The sequence below is a fragment of the Eulemur rufifrons genome, chromosome 16 (assembly GCF_041146395.1).
Source record: "Eulemur rufifrons isolate Redbay chromosome 16, OSU_ERuf_1, whole genome shotgun sequence".
Lineage (NCBI taxonomy): Eukaryota > Metazoa > Chordata > Mammalia > Primates > Lemuridae > Eulemur > Eulemur rufifrons.
Window position 1 is genome coordinate 9,450,612 of NC_090998.1, and position 19,375 is coordinate 9,469,986.

Consider the following 19,375-nt stretch of genomic DNA (forward strand, 5'->3'; position numbering starts at 1 on the left):
CTGCTGAATTCTACCAAGCATTCAAAGAAGAACAAATAACAATCCTACTTAAACTATTCCAAAAAACTGAGGAGGAGAGGATACTGCCAAAACCAGGCCTGTAGCACCCTGGTACCAAAACCAGACAAAGATACAACAAAAAAAGAAAACTATAGGCCAATATTTGTGATGAACATAGATGCAAAAATCCTCAATAAAATCCAAAAACCAAATTCAACAACACATTAAAGAGATTATTCATCACGATCAAATGGGATTCATCCCAGGGATACAAGGACAGTTTGACATACAAAAATCAATCAACTTAATACATCATATCAAGAGAATGAAGGACAAAAACCATATGATCATTTCAATTGATGCTAAAAAAGCATTTGATAAAATTCAACATCCCTTCATGGTAAAAACTCTCAAAAACCCATGTATAGAAGGAACTTTTTTCAGCACGATAAAAGCCATATATGAGAGACCCACAGCTAGTATCATACTAAATGGGGAAAAAAGGAAAGCCTTTCCTCTAAAGTCTGGAACAAGACAAGGATGTTGTTATTCAACATAATACTGGAAGTTCTGGCTAGAGCAATAAGACAAAGAAATAAAGGGCACCCAATTTGGAAAGGAAGAAGTCAAATTATTCTTGTTTGCAGATGATATGGTCTTATATCTGGAGAAATCTAAAGATTCCACCCAAAAACTATTAGAACTGATAAATTCAGTAAAGTTGCAGGATACAAAATCAACATACAAAAATCAGTAGCATTTCTATATGCCAACAGTAAACAATCTGAAAAATAAACCAAGAAACTAATCCCATTTACAATAGCTAAAAATAAAAGAAAATACTTAGGAATAAACTTAATCAAAGAAGTGAAAGATCTCTATAATGAAACCTATAAGACATTGATGAAATATATTGAAGGGGACACACAAGAAAAGAGAAAGATATTCCATGCTTGTGGATTGGAAGAATCAATATTGTTAAAATGTCCCTACTACCCAAAGCAATCTACAGATTCAATGCAATTTCCATCAAAATACCAATGACATTCTTTACAGAAATAGAAAAAATAATCCTAAAATTTATATGGAACCACAAAGGACTCAGAATAGCCAAAGCTATGCTGAGCAAAAAAGAACAAAACTAGAGGAATTCCATTATCTTACTTCAAATTGCACTACAGAGCTGTAGTAACCAAAACAGCATGATGCTGGCATAAAAACAGACACATAGACCAGTGGAACAGAATAGGTAACTCAGAAATAAATCCACACATCAATAGTGTACTTAACTTTAACACAGTTGCTAAGAACATACAGTGGGGGAAGGATAGTCTCTTCAGTAAATGGTGCTGGGAAAAGTGGATGTCCATATGCAGAAGTATGAAACTAGACCATTATCTCTCATCATATACAAAAACCAAATCAAAATGGATTAAAGACTTAAGTCTAAAACCCGAAACTATGAAACTACTAAAAGATAACATTGGAGAAATGCTTTAGGACATTGTCTGGGCAAGGATTTCTTGAGTAATACCCCCAAAGCACAAGCAACAAAACAAAATTGGACAAATGGCATCACACCAAGCTAAAAAACTTCTGCACAGCAAAGGTAACAACAAAGTGAAGAGACAACCCACAAAATGGGAGAAAATATTTGAAAACTACTTGTCTCAGAAGGAATTAATAACAAGAATATATAAGGAGCTCCAACAACTCGATAGGAAAAAATCAAATAATCCAATTCAAAAATGGGCAAAAGATCTGAATGGACATTTCTCAAAAGAAGACATACAAATAGCCAACAGAGATATGAAAAAATGCTCAACATCATTGGTCATCAGAAAAATGCAAATCAAAACCATCATGGGATATCATCTCACCCGAGTTAAATTGGCTTTCATCAAAAAGACAGGCAAGAACAAATGCTGGTGAGGATGTGGAGAAAGGGGAGCCCTCATACACTGTTGGTGGGACCATAATTAGTATAATCACTATGGAGAACAGTATGGAAGTTCCTCAAAAAACTAAAAATAAAACTACCATACTCAGTAATCCCACCGCTGGGTATATATCCAAAGGAGGGTAATTTAGTGTATCAAAAAGATATCTGCATTCCCATGCAGCACTATTCACAATAATAAGCATATGTAATCAGCCTAAATATCCATCAGTGGATGAATGGATAAAGAAATTGTGGTACATGCACACAATGTAATATTATATAGCCATAAAAAAAATGAAATAAGCCAAGCACAGAAAGACAGGTCTCACATGTTCTCACTCATATGTGGGAGCTAAATATTAAAAACAATTGATCTCATAAAGAGAGAGAATAGAATGATGGTTACCAGAAGCTGGGAAGGTAGCGGGGAGTAGCGGATAAAGTGGGGATGGTTAATAGGTGCAAAAAGATAGTTAGAGAGTTAGATACAATGAACAATATTTGATAGCACAACAAAGTGACTATAATCAGCAATAAGTTATGATATACCTTAAAATCACTAACAGAGTGGAATTGGAATATTCCTAATACAGAGAAATGTTAAATGCCTGAGGTGACGGATACCTCATTTACCCAGATTTGACTAATTCACATTTTATGTCTGTATCAAAACGTCACATGTACCCTATAAAGATATACAACTATAATGTACCCATAATAATTAAAAATTAAAAAAACACATTTCCATCGCCCCAAAAAGAAACTCTACACCCATTAGCAGTCACTCCTCATTTCCATCTAATACTTCTCCCTAGCCCCAGGCAACAATAATCTATTTTCCGTCTCTATAGATTTGCCTATTTTGGACGTTTCATATAAATGGAATCATCCAATGTAGACTTTCGTGACTGGCTTCTCTGACTTAGCAGAGTATTTTCAAGGTTCATCCATGTTATGGGATGTATCAGTACCTTATTTCTTTTTATTGCCAAATAATATCCCATTCTACATTTTCTCTCTCCATTCACTGGTTAATGGACATTAGAGTTGTTGCTACTTTTTGGCTAAAAATTAAAAAAAATTAAAAAATCCATTCTTATCCTCTTTTATTCCTCAGTCGTATGTTTCAACATCCTACCACTTCACACTCTGCAACAGAGTCCTCATCTGTTTTCTTCATCTCCCATAACTCTGGATTATTATCTCCTGGGCATAACCCCATTCTTTGTCTTGCCTTCAACCTTATCACAACCAAGAGATAATTTTATATAGCTTCTTATCTGCAAAAAATGTATCCCAATATACATAACTTAATTAGGGCTCAGCATTTAGAAAAGTTTTAAAATTCAGGTCCAGGGACTATTGAATTGGTTGGGGGAGGCCTTGCTGGTTGACTCCTACTAACGTTGCCTATTCAAATTTGAGACACACATTTTGTGAGAGTGAGTGGAATTCATATACAACCTACCCAGGACCCAAGAAGGTATCAAGTGGAAGTAGAAAAATAAAGAAGGTGTGTGAGATAGAAAATTAAATTCTAAATGAGGACATGAAGATTCTTGTGAAGACTATTCCATTGTGTGTGTATATGGGTTTATACACACACACACACACACACACACGCGCACTACATTTTCTTTATCCATTTGTCCATCGATGGTCATTTAGGTTACATTTATATCTTGGCTATTGTAAATAACATTGCAATGAACATATGAAGAAATAATATAATACTGTATCAAACATTGTGTTAAATCACCCACATTTAATATAAAGAAACCAAGATAATTAATATCTACCTCTGGTTTTTCAGATCATAGATGTAAGCCCTCCCCTGAAAGCTGGCAATGAAGCAAAAGCCCAGTAATATAATTCAGGAATTGAAAACATGGCAAGAAAGCAAGGAAAACGGCATCTCTAAAATCTCTACCCTACTCAATATAGAGAATAAGGAAGAAATAGTATGCAGGTTTCACTTTTTTTGAAGGAAATTACAGAGTTGAGACCAGGGAGAGAAGAAAGTAACAAACATTTACTGAGTACCTGATAATAAATACTATGCACTCAAGTGAGTATAAATGGTAACATTTAATCCTTCCTTTGTCTATAAACAACAGCCCTACAAGTTTGGAGACATCATTCATGATTTTAGATATGGAATCTAGACTTGAGAGGATAAGAAACTTGATTTAGGTCACAAAGCCTGATTTTGTGTATTGAATAGGATAACAAACAAAAAGAGAGAAAACATATACTTCCTCATTTAAAGCCTCCTTTTCTCTTTCATTATTGAATTTCAAATTCTAACACATCATTTTGGAGATGAGAACCTAGGGTGATGATTGTACTACAAGAAGAAAAGAAAATAGAAGACATAGAAATGAATAACTGGGAAAGAACATTGTATTATGAACTTCTAATTGATTGTTATAAGATGGGTACATTTATATTGCATAAAGTTAAGGTTTATACATTGTCTTACTTGCCTTCTGCCTAACAAATCTGACAATCAAAGGCAACACTTTGGAAAGTTCCAGGAGAGCATGTTTTATGGGGAAATCAAATATTCAGCCTGGGTAAATGAAAAGTACCCTGGAATAGATAGTTGAAGACAAGACTGATTCTGGAAAGAAACTTAAAAGAGTAAACACTTAACGGGACTTTGTTTATGTTGGATTTAATAGAGGTTTCAGACAGGGGAAAGCGCAGGATAAAAAAACAAATTTTTAACTCATGCTTTTCTTTCCAATGCCTATTCAGAGCACAGAGGCCATGGTTGTGTCATACAATATTGTCCATTCTTGACACATGCCATCACAGTCAAACTAGCTCCAAGAGTAACCTGATGGACGACTTCATTTACGTTCTGCTTTTGTCTTCCACAGGACTTCATCACCTAACTGTCACCTACTTCCTGTCTGGGGTTGTCACATGACACATGCAGCCCACATGTGTGGGAAGATGAAACAATTCCCTCATGTGTGTCAAATTCTTAGGAAAATGTGGGTCTAAGAAGATGGCACAATCTCTCCTGATGTGTGTCAAGTTCTTAGAAAAATGTGCTGAGCTAGTCTCTCTCTCTTTTTTCTTTTTGGTAGATTTTTGTCCTGGCATTTAGTTAGCAATGAGGGGGGAGGGAGGAAGGGAGAAAGAAAAAGAGAAGGAAGGGAGGAGGAAAGGAGAAAAATAAAAAGAGAAAGAAAGAAAAGAGATAAAGTAAAGAAAAAAAGAAGAAAGAGAGAGAGAGGAAAGAAAGAGAAAGAAAGAAAGAGAGAGAGAAAGAAAGAGAGAGAGAGAGAGAAAGAAAGAAAAGCAATTCCTTTTTTTTTTTTGACAGAGTCTTGCTTTGTTGCCTGGGCTAGAGTGAGTGCTGTGGTGTCAGCCTAGCTCACAGCAACCTCAAACTCCTGGGCTCAAGTAATCCTCCTGCCTCAGCCTCCCGAGTAGCTGGGACAACAGGCATGCACCACCGTGCCCAGATAATTTTTTCTATATATATTTTTAGTTGGCCAGATAATTTCTTTCTATTTTTGGTAGAGACGGGGTCTCACTCTTGCTCAGGCTGGGCTCGAACTCCTGACCTCGAGAGATCCACCCGCCTCGGCCTCCCAGAGTGCTAGGATTACAGGCATGAGCCACCACGCCCGGCCAGCAAGTCCTTTTAAAATTGAAATTTTAAAGGAACACAATCTTCTTGGAAACCTGCATCCTCATGAGAAAGACACCTCTTCAGATGACAGAACAGATTGAGGGAGGTTAAGGTACACAAGTACTATTTTCAAGTATGTGTGTATGTGTCTGTGATTAGCCTCTGAAGAAGCTATGATGTATATATATTCAACCTTAGAATTAAAAGTTCTACCTTCTAACAGGTAGAACTTCTAGACTGGGTGAAAATATTCATTAAATTGCTTTATCAAATTAGTAGAGATTTATACTATTGATGCTTTGAAGCATACATTTTATAAACATCTATTCCACATCTTTGAAGTATTTATCCACGTGACAAATAATATAAAATGTCAGGGTTTATATTAATTGGAAAACCTGACTTTATTCCCACAGCAAAATTCTATTTGTCTAAAATGTCCAGTGACAATCATAGTTACTGTATAGTATGAACTCTTGGCCAGGCGTGGTGGCTCAAGCCTGTAATCCTAGCTCTCTGGGAGGCTGAGGCAGGAGGATTGCTTGAACTCAGGAGTTGGAGACCAGCATGAGCAAGAATGAGACCTGGTCTCTACAAAAAAAAAAAAAAAAAAAGAAAAATTAGCCAGGTACGGTGATACATGCCTGTAGTTCCAGCCATTCGGAAGGCTGAGTCAGGAAGATAGCTTGAGCCCAGGAGTTTGAGGTTGCAGGGAGCTATGATGACACCACTGCACTCTTCCAGGGGCGACAGAGTGAGACTGACTCTGTCTCAAAAAAAGAAAGGTCCACTCTTAGGCTTATGGAGAGAGCTGCCAAGGAGGGGCTGAGGTGGCCCCACCCAGCCAGAAAGTCTGCTTGTGGAGGCAGGGCCGTCTGAGATCCACAATCTGGCTGTTGGGTGCTCTTCAAAAAAAAAGGTGTGAACTCTTGCTTAAGATCACAAAATCATAGAGCTGGTAAGTTGTCAAGCTGTGACTTAACTCAGAGTTGGTTCCATAGGCTGTGTCCTTAAGCATTGAAGTTTGCTGCCATGGCATGAATTTCCTGTTTGACACTCTGAGTAAGTAGAGGTTACCTTGAATAGATTATCTGTTATGCAAATAATTGGAATACAATAAGATTATTTTGACCAAGATTATAATTACTGACATGACAGTAGTTTACATCTCTTATGAACTCTTTTTTTTTTTTTTTTTTTTTTTTGAGACAGAGTCTCGCTTTGTTGCCCGGGCTAGAGTGAGTGCCATGGCATCAGCCTAGCTCACAGCAACCTCAAAAGTTCATAAGTTCTGGTCTATTATTGAGATCCATGCAATTTCAAACACTGGGAAAGTGCAAATTGTGCAAAGTACTAGAAACATTTTTAAAAATGAGGTTGGGATTCCTGTTAGGATTCCTATAACCAGCACATCCTTACATCCCCTGGGAGACATTTTTGTGGTAATTTTCATTCCTTTCATGATTAAACATGTAGTTTCTTGGCTACTCTTATCTGTGATTTTCTCTTAAGGGCTGCTTCCTCTTCTAGCACAAACAGCCAGAAAAAGAGCTATATTTACTCTTCACCTGCCACCAAAATTCCCAGAGTTAAGGTACTTAAGGTCTACAATGTAGTACCTTTCTGTCAACCTGAATTAGAAACTCTATTGTCATCAGACATATAGGAAAGAAATCTAGATACATATTAATTCTGTAACATAGTCGTATAAACATACCCTGACAAAATGTACAACTTTCCTTTGCTCCTACTATGATAAATTCAAATGTCAAATATATCACGAATGAGGGCCTAGAAGTGAGGAGTCAACCTTTTTATAGAGTCATAAAAGAATTTATTTTCTTTCTCACTGGCAATCTACAATATAAATACTTAGAAACAAATAGTTCAAATTAACAAAATGAATATGTCACATTTTCTTTACTTTTTATTCATTTGGGAATAGACACTTAGACTGCTTCCATGTGTTGGCTCTTGTGTATAATGCTGCAATGAGCATAGGAGTTCAGGTATCTCTTCCAAATTGCGATGTCAATTCCATCGGATATATTCAATTCCACGGGATTGCTGGCTCACATGGTACACACAATGAAATATTATTTAGCCTTAAAAAAGAAAGAAGTCCTGTCATCTGTGACAATATGGATGAACCTGGAGGACATTATGCTAAGTGAAATAAATCAGATACAGAAGCATAAATACTACAGGATACTGTATGAGGAATCTAAAACAGTCAAACTCACAGAAGCAGAGAGTTGAATGGTGGTTGCCAGGGGCTGGGAGAGGAGGGAAATGGGAGGTATTGGCAAAAGGGTACAAAGTTTCAGATATAAATAGGAATAAGTCCTAGAGATCTGCTGTACATCATAGTGCCCATAGATAGCAATACTGTATTGTATATTTAAAATTTACTATGAAGGTATTAATAGATCTTATGTTAAGTGTTCTTGTCACACAATAATAATAATAATAAATAAAGAGGGCAGGAGGAAACTTTTTAGAGATAATGGATATGTTGTTTATGGCATCGGTTATGGTGATTATTTCACATGTGGATACTTATCTCCAAACCCATCAAGCTGTATACATTACATATGTACAGCTTTTTTATATCAATTATACTTCAATAAAGTGGTTAAAAAAATACCTAAGGCAAGCAAGTAAGAAGAGCATGCCTGGTGGCCTCAAAGCAGCCCGGCCCAGACCAGACCAACAAGCAGGGTAGATGGAAGGAGAGAGAAGTACACAAGGCCAAAAAGTGCTGAGGACAGATTTAATTGGGAAGGATAAAATAGGGCCATAGAACAGCTATGCCCCTAGGTCCCAGGGAACAATTTTAAGTCTTATTAATAAGAACATTATCAGATAATGAAGTGGAGAATGTTCCATGAAGCAAGTTCATTTGCCTGATGGTTTAAACACCGTCATTTTTTAAGCTGTTTCACAAGTCTCTTACTTCCTGGAGAATTTGGAAGAAGCATATTAATCCAAATCTTCAATCTTCACTAAGGCAGCTGTCTTCTTACAAATCCAAGAAATTTCAGCACTACAGCAAGAAATATAAATATTTCCTTTTTGAAAATAAGCACATCCTCGAGATCCATTGATCTGGGCAAGTTCTTTGGTACTAAATCTGAAAATCAATTGATTTAAAATTAAGTCTAAACTTTGCACTTGAAACTTGATCACCTTTAGTATTCTTAGTTGCCCTTGCAGCCAATGTCATGTACCTGAATATTGAGAGACTTCTGCCTCCACAAAGCCTCAAAATCCCTAAAGCTGGCACATCAAAATTCTTAAAGTTAATCATTATCCCAACCAAGTAGAATTCTTTTTTTTTTCTTTCTTTCTTTCTTTTTTATTTCAGCTCATTATGGGGGTACAAAAGTTCAGGTTATATATATTGCCCATGTCCCCCCATCCCCCCGAGTCTGAGCTTCAAGCGTGTCCATTCCCTAGACAGTGCACATCGCACTCATCACGTAGGTATACACCCATCCCCTCCCCCCACCCCCATCCCCCCCAGTCAGAACTTCAAGCGTGTCCATTCCCCAGGCAGTGTGCATCACACTCATCAAGTAGGTATACACCCATCCCTTCCCCCCAGCCCCCACCTCTGTCCGATACCCAATTGGTGTTATTCCCAAATGTACACTTAGGTGATGATCAGGGGAACCAGTTTGCTGGTGAGTACATGTGGTGCTTATTTTTCCATTCTTGGGATACTTCACTTAATAGAATGGGTTCCAACTCTCTCCCGGAGAACCAAAGAGATGCCATATTGCCATTATTTCTAATAGCTGAGTAATATTCCATGGTATACATATACCACATTTTGCTAATCCATTCATGAATTGATGGGCATTTGGGTTGTTTCCACATCTTTGCGATTGTGAATTGTGCTGCTATAAACATTCAGGTGCAGGTGTCTTTTTTATAGAATGACTTTTGTTCTTCTGGGTAGATGCCCAATAATGGGATTGCTGGATCGAATGGTAGGTCTACTTGAATCTGTTTAAGGTATCTTCATATTGTTTTCCACAGGGGTTGCACTAGTTTACAGTCTCACCAGCAGTGTATGAGTGTTCCTGTCTCTCCACATCCACGCCAACATGTATTGTTTTGGGACTTTTTGATAAAGGCCATTCTCACTGGAGTTAAGTGATATCTCATTGTGGTTTTGATTTGCATTTCCCTGATAATTAGAGATGTTGAACATTTTTTCATATGTTTGTTAGCCATTTTTATATCTTCTTTTGAAAAATTTTTATTCATATCCTTTGCCCACTTTTTGATAGGGTTGTTCGATTTTTTCTTACTGATTTTCCTGAGTTCTAAATAGATTCTTGTTATCAGTCCTTTATCTGATGTGTAGTATTCGAAAATGTTTTCCCATTCTGTAGGTTGTCTGTTTACTCTCGTGACTGTTTCTTTGGCTGTGCAGAAGCTTTTTAATTTGATCAGGTCCCATTTATTTATTTTTGTTGTTGCTGGATTGCCTTAGGGGTCTTCCTCATAAATTCTTTGCCTAGGCCAATGTCTGTAAGAGTCTTTCCTATGTTTTCTTCTAGAATTCTAATAGTTTCTGACCTAAGGTTTAAGTCTGTTATCCACCGTGATTTGATTTTTGTGAGAGGTGAAAGCTGTGTGTCCTGTTTTAGTCTTCTACATGTGGCTATCCAGTTTCCCCAGCACCATTTATTAAATAAGGAATCTTTTCCCCAGAGTATGTTTTTGTCTGCTTTGTCAAAGATTAGATGGCTATATGAGGATGGTTTTATATTTGGATTTTCATTTCTTAGTATATATATTCCAGTTATATAATAAATACCTGGGGAAATGACCGTAGGATGGTTCCATTGTTATACTGAGCTGTCTGCAAGACTGACTTACGTCCACTTATCTTTAACTAGTTGATATCAGCGGCTTTCTGGATTCCTAGGGTTTAACATTAACTCAAAGCTAATGTTCGACAATCTCCCAAAGATCTAGGCATTTCCCTATCCCTAATGTACTCATGTGCCCTTGGAGAAAATTAGGAGGAAGACTTATAGAATATCCTTCAGGTAGCTAACCCTCCCCTTCATTTAGGAGGCTCTGGGTCTGTGAACTAACTCAAATCTAAGTATTGTGTGAGGGGCTGTGTCGCTGTTTTGGTGGCTCATGTCAGGTCTGTTCACTAGACCCAGAGGTTTTTGAGTTATAAAAATCATGTAGAACCTCAGAAGGCTGTCTATTCATCTTAGACTTCTCATCAATTATCTAATACCGAAAGTCATTACTGCTCAGAACATCCTGACTACCACGCTGACAATAACTATGGCCTCTTTTCTTTTGGCAGTTAAGTTCAGCTCCCAGGCTTACAACATCCCGAGATCTGACCATCCCAGTTGGGATCATCATCCCTATGTTACTTGTGGCACCAATACCACCATCCTTGCTCTCCAAGTAGAATTCTTTAAGACGAATACTAAAATTCGGGGCTAAGAATGTGTATTTCCTCTATTAACATGGAGTGTATTGATAAAATCTACCCATCCCAGATTATATTATTATAGAAGTACTAGAATTCTTTACTTTGAAACTTTATGAAGAAAAACAGAAAAATAAAATCACATTCCATATAAAAGTTATTTCACTTTACTATGAACAATATAATTTTGCATGTATTTATATATATGTGGGGGGTAAAGAGAGAACAAGACAGAGGTTAAGAGAGGAAATGGATGACCATACACTGTGGTTATGGTAATAGGCACCTGTTTCTCCACCAAGAAATAGTCTCCTTAAGTAATGTCATTAGAAAATTATGCTTGTCAAGTCTGAATCTTTTGCGTGTCCTACATTGCTTTTTTTCCCAAATGACCTGCTTTACACTGCCATATTTTGTTCTTGCCTCATGACTAGGTTTACTAAACCTTCATTTTAGCACATGCACTTGCTCATAGTGGCCTAAGGGAATGGCTATGTAACCCTGAACCTCAATCTTACCAACCTGAGTATGATGCCCTGGTTGATCTGACAGCTGCATGTCTCAGGGGGTCAATGTCTGTAGGCCGTGAACCCTGCTGTAGGGGCCACCTCCTCCACTTCGATTAAGAGTGGATGGAGTGGGCTAAGGACAATTAGCATCCCTTTAAGACAAGGCATACATCTTCTTAGGTTCCAAAATGCAGACTGAGCTCATTACATGATGTCATGGTACTGCTCCTGTAAACCGTCAGTTTAGTTGCAACACCTCAGATTAATTTTAATCATTTCATGCCCATGTTGCTCCAGTTATGAGAAAGTAACAGTAATTTTTGTTTGTTTGTGTATTACTCTGCGTGTGCTTTTTGCTGTTATTATTTGTGTGAAACCAGACCAGTTAATTTACTATGACTAATGGCAACTATAGAGTGGGAGATTGGTGTTTAATTAGAAATAGCCATGACAAAACTTTGGGTAATGGATGAACATAAAGTATATCCACGGAGAAAAAGAATAGACCTATTATTGTTTGTTATTCAAGGAATTTGGTGAGTAACAGCTGAAACATAGTATCTTTGACAGAAGATGAGTGATCATAATTCGGTTTAAGAAAACTTTGACAGTATGTTTAAAGATTAGAACAGGAGTGGAGGGGTTCAATTAATGATTTGTTGGAGGAGGGAAGTAGATTAAAAAAAATCATTATACCCAGAAGGATCAGTGATCTTAAATTTTATCTAATATAAAAGATATTATAGTTAAAAGATGAATACAATTGTCATTTAAATATAGTTACGATGGGGCTATTTCTCAAAATTTGGGATTTTATAGTCTCTAAAAGAATTTTGCAAAACTATGGGCTCCCATATCCATTTTTAAGATGATGTCTATTTTTTCATAACTTTAAATAGTTATAAAAAAGTATAATTTTCCAAATGTTATATATTTTATATGTACTTTAAATATTTTCATCAAAACCTTAAAGTGGCATATTTAGTCCATTTTAACTCATAAAAGACATGTGACATATATTCTAATTGGCAAGTCCTCAATATGAAACTAATGGTTAAACTAATCAGTCAATTCAGACTTACTATCTGTTAGAAAATGGCTGGTAATTTTTCTATATAAATGAATGCATGTTCTTATGACAACCACTACCCTTCTGGATTGTAAGTGATTGGAAAACCAGGATAGCTGAGTGACTGAGCACATGGTCCCTACAATGTCATTCATGAGCTGAGTGACTTTGGACAAGTTGTTTAATCTCTCAGTGATAATATTTTTACCCATAAAATGGGGATATAACAGTGCTTTCCTCAAGGTTTAATATTTATTAAGTACTTGAACATACTCAGTATTACATGAATCTGTTAAATAAAGAAATAAATTTGCTGGTGAGTACATGTGGTGCTTATTTTTCCAGTCTTGGGATACTTCACTTAATAGAATGGGTTCCAACTCTCTCCAGGAGAACCAAAGAGATGCCATATCGCCATTATTTCTAATAGCTGAGTAATACCAGCAAACTGGTTTCCCTGAGTGCACATTTGGGAATAACACCAATTGGGTATCGGACAGAGGTGGGGGCTTGGGGGAAGGGATGGGTGTATACCTACTTGATGAGTGCGATGCGCACTGCCTGGGGAATGGACACGCTTGAAGTTCTGACTGGGGGGGGGATGGGGGTGGGGGGAGGGGATGGGTGCACACCTACATGATGAGTGCGATGTGCCCTGTCTAGGGAATGGACACACTTGAAGCTCAGACTCGGGGGGATGGGGAGGCATGGGCAATATATATAACCTGAACTTTTGTACCCCCATAATGAGCTGAAATAAAAATAAATAAATAAATAAATAAAAAGAAATAAATTTAAACTAAAAGACATAGTTCAGTTCCTTGCCATAAATTTCTCACACAGATGAAATCAGGTACCCATCTTTTCAATATTTGCTCCTGGAGATCCTTTTGCTTTGTATGTTGTGCTCTTCTTTTTGTATCCGTATTTATAATTATTGAAATAATTATTAATTTTCTTGGGGTCCCACAGAAAATTCCCCTGCCCCAATACTTATAAACTTACAAGGATGGAGAGGGAATAGAGCCATCCTCCTATAGCCAGCTCCTGCCAGAGGGGTCCCATGATAATCCCAACCAAAAGAAAGAAAACATGGGTAATGGCTGCAACTTAAGAAAATCCTGAGAGAGAAAACAGAGAAAACATGTTATGTGAGAGCCACATTGCAGTTTGAAGAGGTAAGATAGATGAGAATCTTCACTAAGTCCATTTATTAATTCTCATTCAAAATGCACTGAATTCCCATAATGTGAATCAGAAATTTCATTTATTTACCTTTCATTGTATGGATAATTTCTATAACTAGGGAAGGAGACACAATCCTACCTTTTCTTCCAAAGCTGTCTATCTTCACCAAGGTGGAGTTCTTGTCTCTGCAGTTCTTTCTACTGTTAGCCCAGGTTTTCTCTTCATTTGTTGTAAAATAATAGCAACTGTTTTGGTACCATTGCCATGTCTTAGGACAAGGATTACATCTGTGGTCTAAAAAAAAAATTACACCCAATAGTACAAGCTCAACAACTCTGGAGTGACTGGAGAAGGCTTTGGAAACTAGATCATTTAATTGAACAATAGGGTCTGAGAGCCAGTTCCCTGAAAACATACTGTTTCCAGAGCTTCTGAAAATAAAGTCACCCCTAGTTATAGGATGGGGCAATGGGGATTCTCTTTTCAGTGCTCAGTCTTCTGGCTTCAGAGTTACCAGCTATGCTTTTAACTTTTCATAACAATAGGATCACTCACAAACAGTTGATAAAATGAATGGTTGAAGTATCCAGATTAGAATCATTCAAGATACTTCCCAAATTTGCTTGTGTTTTCAAAAATATTAAATTAACGTGTAGATTTCCTTGTGATATCATTAAGGGTCATTGAATGACATACTTGGAGGTGGTTGGGTACATGGTCAACTGAAACCAGGGCAACAGATCCCATCTGACCGGCCAGCAGGTCTGCGTCTGATTACCTGAAGTATGACTGATTAGCTCTTGGCAGAGTTTGATGGCCATTTGTCCCTGCCTCTTCAATAGATCGGAGATCTGTGATTAGAGAAATTCCTCCTCCACAGGAAAGTTATTGCCGCTGCCAAGTTGCTGGGATAAATTGTGCTGCTGCTGGTAGATGATTTTCTGAAGTTGACTCAATTTCTCTGAATCTGAGTTAATTTCACTGGATATCTGTAAAATTCCAATACATAACACGACACAAGTTCACATATTCTTCCATTCTCATTATAGCAATAGATAATTCTCTTGACATAGAAATATTTCTTAAATTACTCAATAAATATTAGCAGCTCTTAATATTTGCGATATCATGGAAGAAACATGCCAGATGTCTTTCTATTCCAAAGTGTTTATAGCTCATCTTTATAATTTTATTTATATTTTAATTATTGTCCTATATTAAAATAATAAATTAACAATTATATAACTCTGATATTTCATCTACAGCAGTGCCAGTCACTTTGCCATTCATTTTGGCAGAATGATTTTATTTTTGTTTTGTTCTATTTGGAGTTGGTTGGTGTAATTGTTTTAATAGAAACAATTATTTGGGACAATGGGTATCTCAAAGTATGATCTAAAGACCACCTGCATCATAATTACTCAGGGTACTTGTTTAAAAATTAAAAATAAATAAATAAGTAAATAAAGCAGATCTTAATGGCACACCAGACCATTTCTTGTCCTGCATCCATAAAATCTGCATTTTTAATAAACACTTCAGGTGATTCATCAGCACAATCAATTTAAGGACCATTGCACTAAAAGCACTGCATTTTAGATAAAAAAATTCACCCTTCTATGGTTAACCAATAAACACATACTATTGTATCTTTGTTTATTTTTAAATATACATCATTGTAGAAGATCAACTGCTAATCCTCATAATGATTGGCCACTGAATACCTGTTACTGCGGCTATTAATAGAACATTATATTTCTTTTCAAAAAAAAAAAAAAGCAAGCTACATCATTCAACTTTTTTTATATGTCCAAAGAGGTATGTTCAAATCCTAATTACCATTAGATCTTACATAGATAAAAAGAAATGAATATAGTAAAGGAGATGTATCATTCAACAAATTAACTTTCTTGACTGCAAGTCCCCTGAAAGTGAATACCGTGCCAATTCATTACTCTGTATATCATATACTTAACAACATTCTATAAATTGTGTGTTCTCAGGATGTTTTTCCACTTTCTGTTAGTCCAGTACTCCCTACCTGTCCATCCCCAAATGCCCAGTGGTGGGTCAGAATCAACATGCTGAGGAGTGGCGCTTCCACTGTTATGTGGACATGGTCCAGTGCTCCACCTACTTGGTAAGGTGTATCAGGCCACTCCTCCTCCTAGTCTGTATGTCTAGCTCACTCATAGAAATCAGGCTATTGCTGCTACTTAGAAGTTTTCTCTACACTAGAAAGGTCTTGAGTGAGCAGATTAAGCTAGACTTGTGTTAAGCCTTAGAGGGAAATGAAATGGCGTGCACTTCCTTGAATTCATCTCCCTGGACTATTCTTCACCATTGCAATGATAACTGGATGTGTGTTTAGGCTCCGTATTCTAACCAGTAATTAGAAAAATAAGAGTCTTCTTCCCAGTCCAGTTTAGCTTATCAAGATAAAACAGTAAACTTAGGGCACAATCCTCATAATATTAAAGTATGTCTCTAGCTGATCTATCTTAAAGACAGGAAGAATGGGAGATATGTGGTAGCAGAATATTAGCGGATTCAGGATGCTAACACCTGTCTATAATCTAACAGGAATTTACACAGTTGACAAATGTAGGCTGGGCACGGTGGCTCACGCCTGTAATCCTAGCACTCTGGGAGGCCGAGGCCGGAGGATTGCTTGAGGTCAGGAGTTTGAGACCAGCTCTGAGCAAGAGCCAGACCCTGTCTCTACTAAAAATAGAAAGAAATGATCTGGACAGCTAAAATTATATATATAGAAAAAAATTAGCCAGGCATGGTGGCACATGCCTGTGGTCCCAGCTACTCGGGAGGCTGAGGCAGGAGGATTGCTTGAGCCCAGGAGTTTGAGGTTGCTGTAAGCTAGGCTGATGCCACGGCACTCTAGCCCGGGCAACAGAGAGAGACTCCGTCTCAAAACAAACAAACAAACAAACAAAAAAAAAATGTGTTTCCCAGCCACCTTTTTTGGTTTGATGCAAATATACTTACACATAATCCCCAAGGTCACCAGCCCAATCAGCAGCATCAGGCAAAGAGTCAGCAGGCTCAGGGCTGCGCGGCGCCAGGTGGGAGCCGGAGCTGGGTGCCCTGCAGAAAGCCAACGGAGGAAATGGCGAAGAGGACTGCTCTGTGCTTGCTACACTTTGGGTTGTTTATTTCTCCCGTTTAGGAAGCGTCCAGATATTAAAATTTCCCTATTGCTTCTTCAATACCCCTATTAAGAAAATACCTAATACGAGGTGCAGCCGGGGCCGCCATCAGCTCTGCATTTCTCCACCACTCTTTCCTTTAAAAGTAAATTTCTCCTAAGTTTTACATTTTTGTTTTATATCATCACCCACCGTTCTTCCTCGTTTATTGACTTCATGAGTAAGACATTGTAAACAGTCTCTCTGGACGATGCTGACGAGACGAGAGACCCCGGGTTTTTGAGATTACGATCCCATGAGGCGGTTGTTCAACCTGCCTTATAAAAGTGGGTTCCACTTTTAAAGGTAACTTTTATCTATTAAAAATAACTTTCATTTGTTATCTTTGCTTTTTGTAGCCTAATAAATAAAGAATGAATACTGAATAAAAGAGTGAATTTATTCTACAGTCTAACCTACAAATGGCAGAAAAGACCAGAAAGCCAGTGGATAACTCTTCAGATTTTAGCATCCTATTTTTTTCGAATACAGATGGTTCTCAGATTTTTTTTCCACCTGCCTATTTTTTGATTTAGGTCTGAATAGCACATCTAGCCCAATGTTTTAGACAGATTAATAAAATCTCCAGGTTTACTATCACAGATGCCATTTCCACGTTTCTCCCCCTCAGGGGTTAGCATTAGAATTTTAAAACAAAGCAAAACAAGCAAAAAACGTGCTATCACCTTTATCAGACACATGTAAAGTCTATTCCCATCATTTTTTTGTATATCCTTCCTCTAAATGACACATACACACATACACACACACAATCTAAAAACAAATCTAGATAGCAGGGAAAACAGTTCTTATGATTCAGATGATTCAGGACAACCTGAATTGTTGACAGCTCTCCTGAAGGTAAGGGATGTAGTCTTCTATATTAAATCAGAGTCCTGACCACAAAGACTGCTGTTTCTTCCAGTTAGGCATAAGGAAATGAGCTAAGACCAGCACTGAGTCTGGGCTCCACTATTTACCGGTTGTATGAACTTGGTTAAATCATTCAATTTATTTTGGCCTTTGTTTTTTCTTCCATGCAATGGAGAAAATATTAATGTTATTCCAGTATTATTGTTAATTTAGTTCGCAATTATATTTTGATAAATATATGATATAAAGTTATAAAGTACATAAAATACTATACAGATATTGTTATTGATTTAGCATTACAAATTGTAATTTCATCTGCCCTAAACATTTTTTAAACACTTATAAAAGAGAAACTAGCTCTTGTCCTTTCCTGACCTGCTCATTCTCTATTTTTTTCTCTTCGGTTACCACCTAAAAGAAACATTTCCTCCACTCTATTTTAGAAGCCTCCAATCCGGTTTCTAAAAGAATATTCCCTTGGCATCTCTACAAGGTATAAATATCAAGGGTTATATTTATAAAAAGAAATCACTTAGTCCCCAAACTCAATCTCCGGCATTTCCAGTCAAAATTTTTCACTACAACACAGAGCTTCATGAAACATGGTGATATCACACAATTTAAAGAGGTTGTGAAAGCCATGTATTTTCTCCTCAGCACTGGGAACACTCACTCTGCAAATACATTCCACAACTGTTTGCCCCCAATCTGGAGACTCCACGGCACACTTCTCTTTAGCGTTGGCATCAAAGCCAGCATCTCAAAGCATTTAGCACCTGTCCATTCCCCAAGGACACAGCTTGCTGTGTCTGAACTCCTACCTCTTTTTCTTAGGTTATTTCCATCCCAGTTATTTCTTGTTCCAGCAGAATCCTGAAATGTGAGTGTTGCGCAGGTCACGTCTTCGGACATTGTAGAAGAAAGCATTACCATAAATTATGTAATTAATGTTTCAATATCTTCAGGCACAAGAACAGGCTGTTCTTTTCAAGGCTGGGAGCTTTTTTCCCCCCCTCCCCTTCTCCTTTCACAAGAGAAGTATTCTTTTATTTCAAAATATTACGGGGGTAAAAATGTTTGTCTTACATGAATATCTTTCAAAATGCTTAGTCAGGGCTTTTAGCTTGTCCATCACCCGAAGTGTTCGTTGTAGGTGATAGGTAGAGTTTTACCCCTCCTCCCTTCTTGATTTCCAATGACTTTTACATCTCCTTGTGTCCATGTGTGCAGATCAATTAGCTCCCAATTATTAGAGAATACTTGTGGTATTTGTATTTCCATTCCTGAGACACTTCACTTAGGATAATGGTCTCCAGCTCCATCCAAGTTGCTATAAAAGACATTATTTCATTCCTTTTTATGGCTGAGTAGTACTTCATGGTTTGTGTGTGTGTGTGTGTGTGTGTGATGTTTTCTTGATCCACTCATGAATTGATGGGCACTGAAATTGATTCCACATCTTTGCAATT

The 19,375-nt window shown here is 37.3% G+C and overlaps 1 protein-coding gene across 1 annotated transcript; it reads right to left on the reverse strand.

The window, feature by feature from the left end:
* Positions 1–8,573: 8,573 nt before the first annotated feature.
* On the reverse strand, positions 8,574–18,818 carry CLEC12B (C-type lectin domain family 12 member B). The gene is given in 6 exon segments (XM_069490961.1): positions 8,574–8,724; positions 13,648–13,763; positions 13,961–14,124; positions 14,609–14,827; positions 16,834–16,932; positions 18,728–18,818. Coding segments are annotated over 6 exon segments (840 nt in total).
* Between the last annotated feature and the right edge of the window lie 557 nt (positions 18,819–19,375).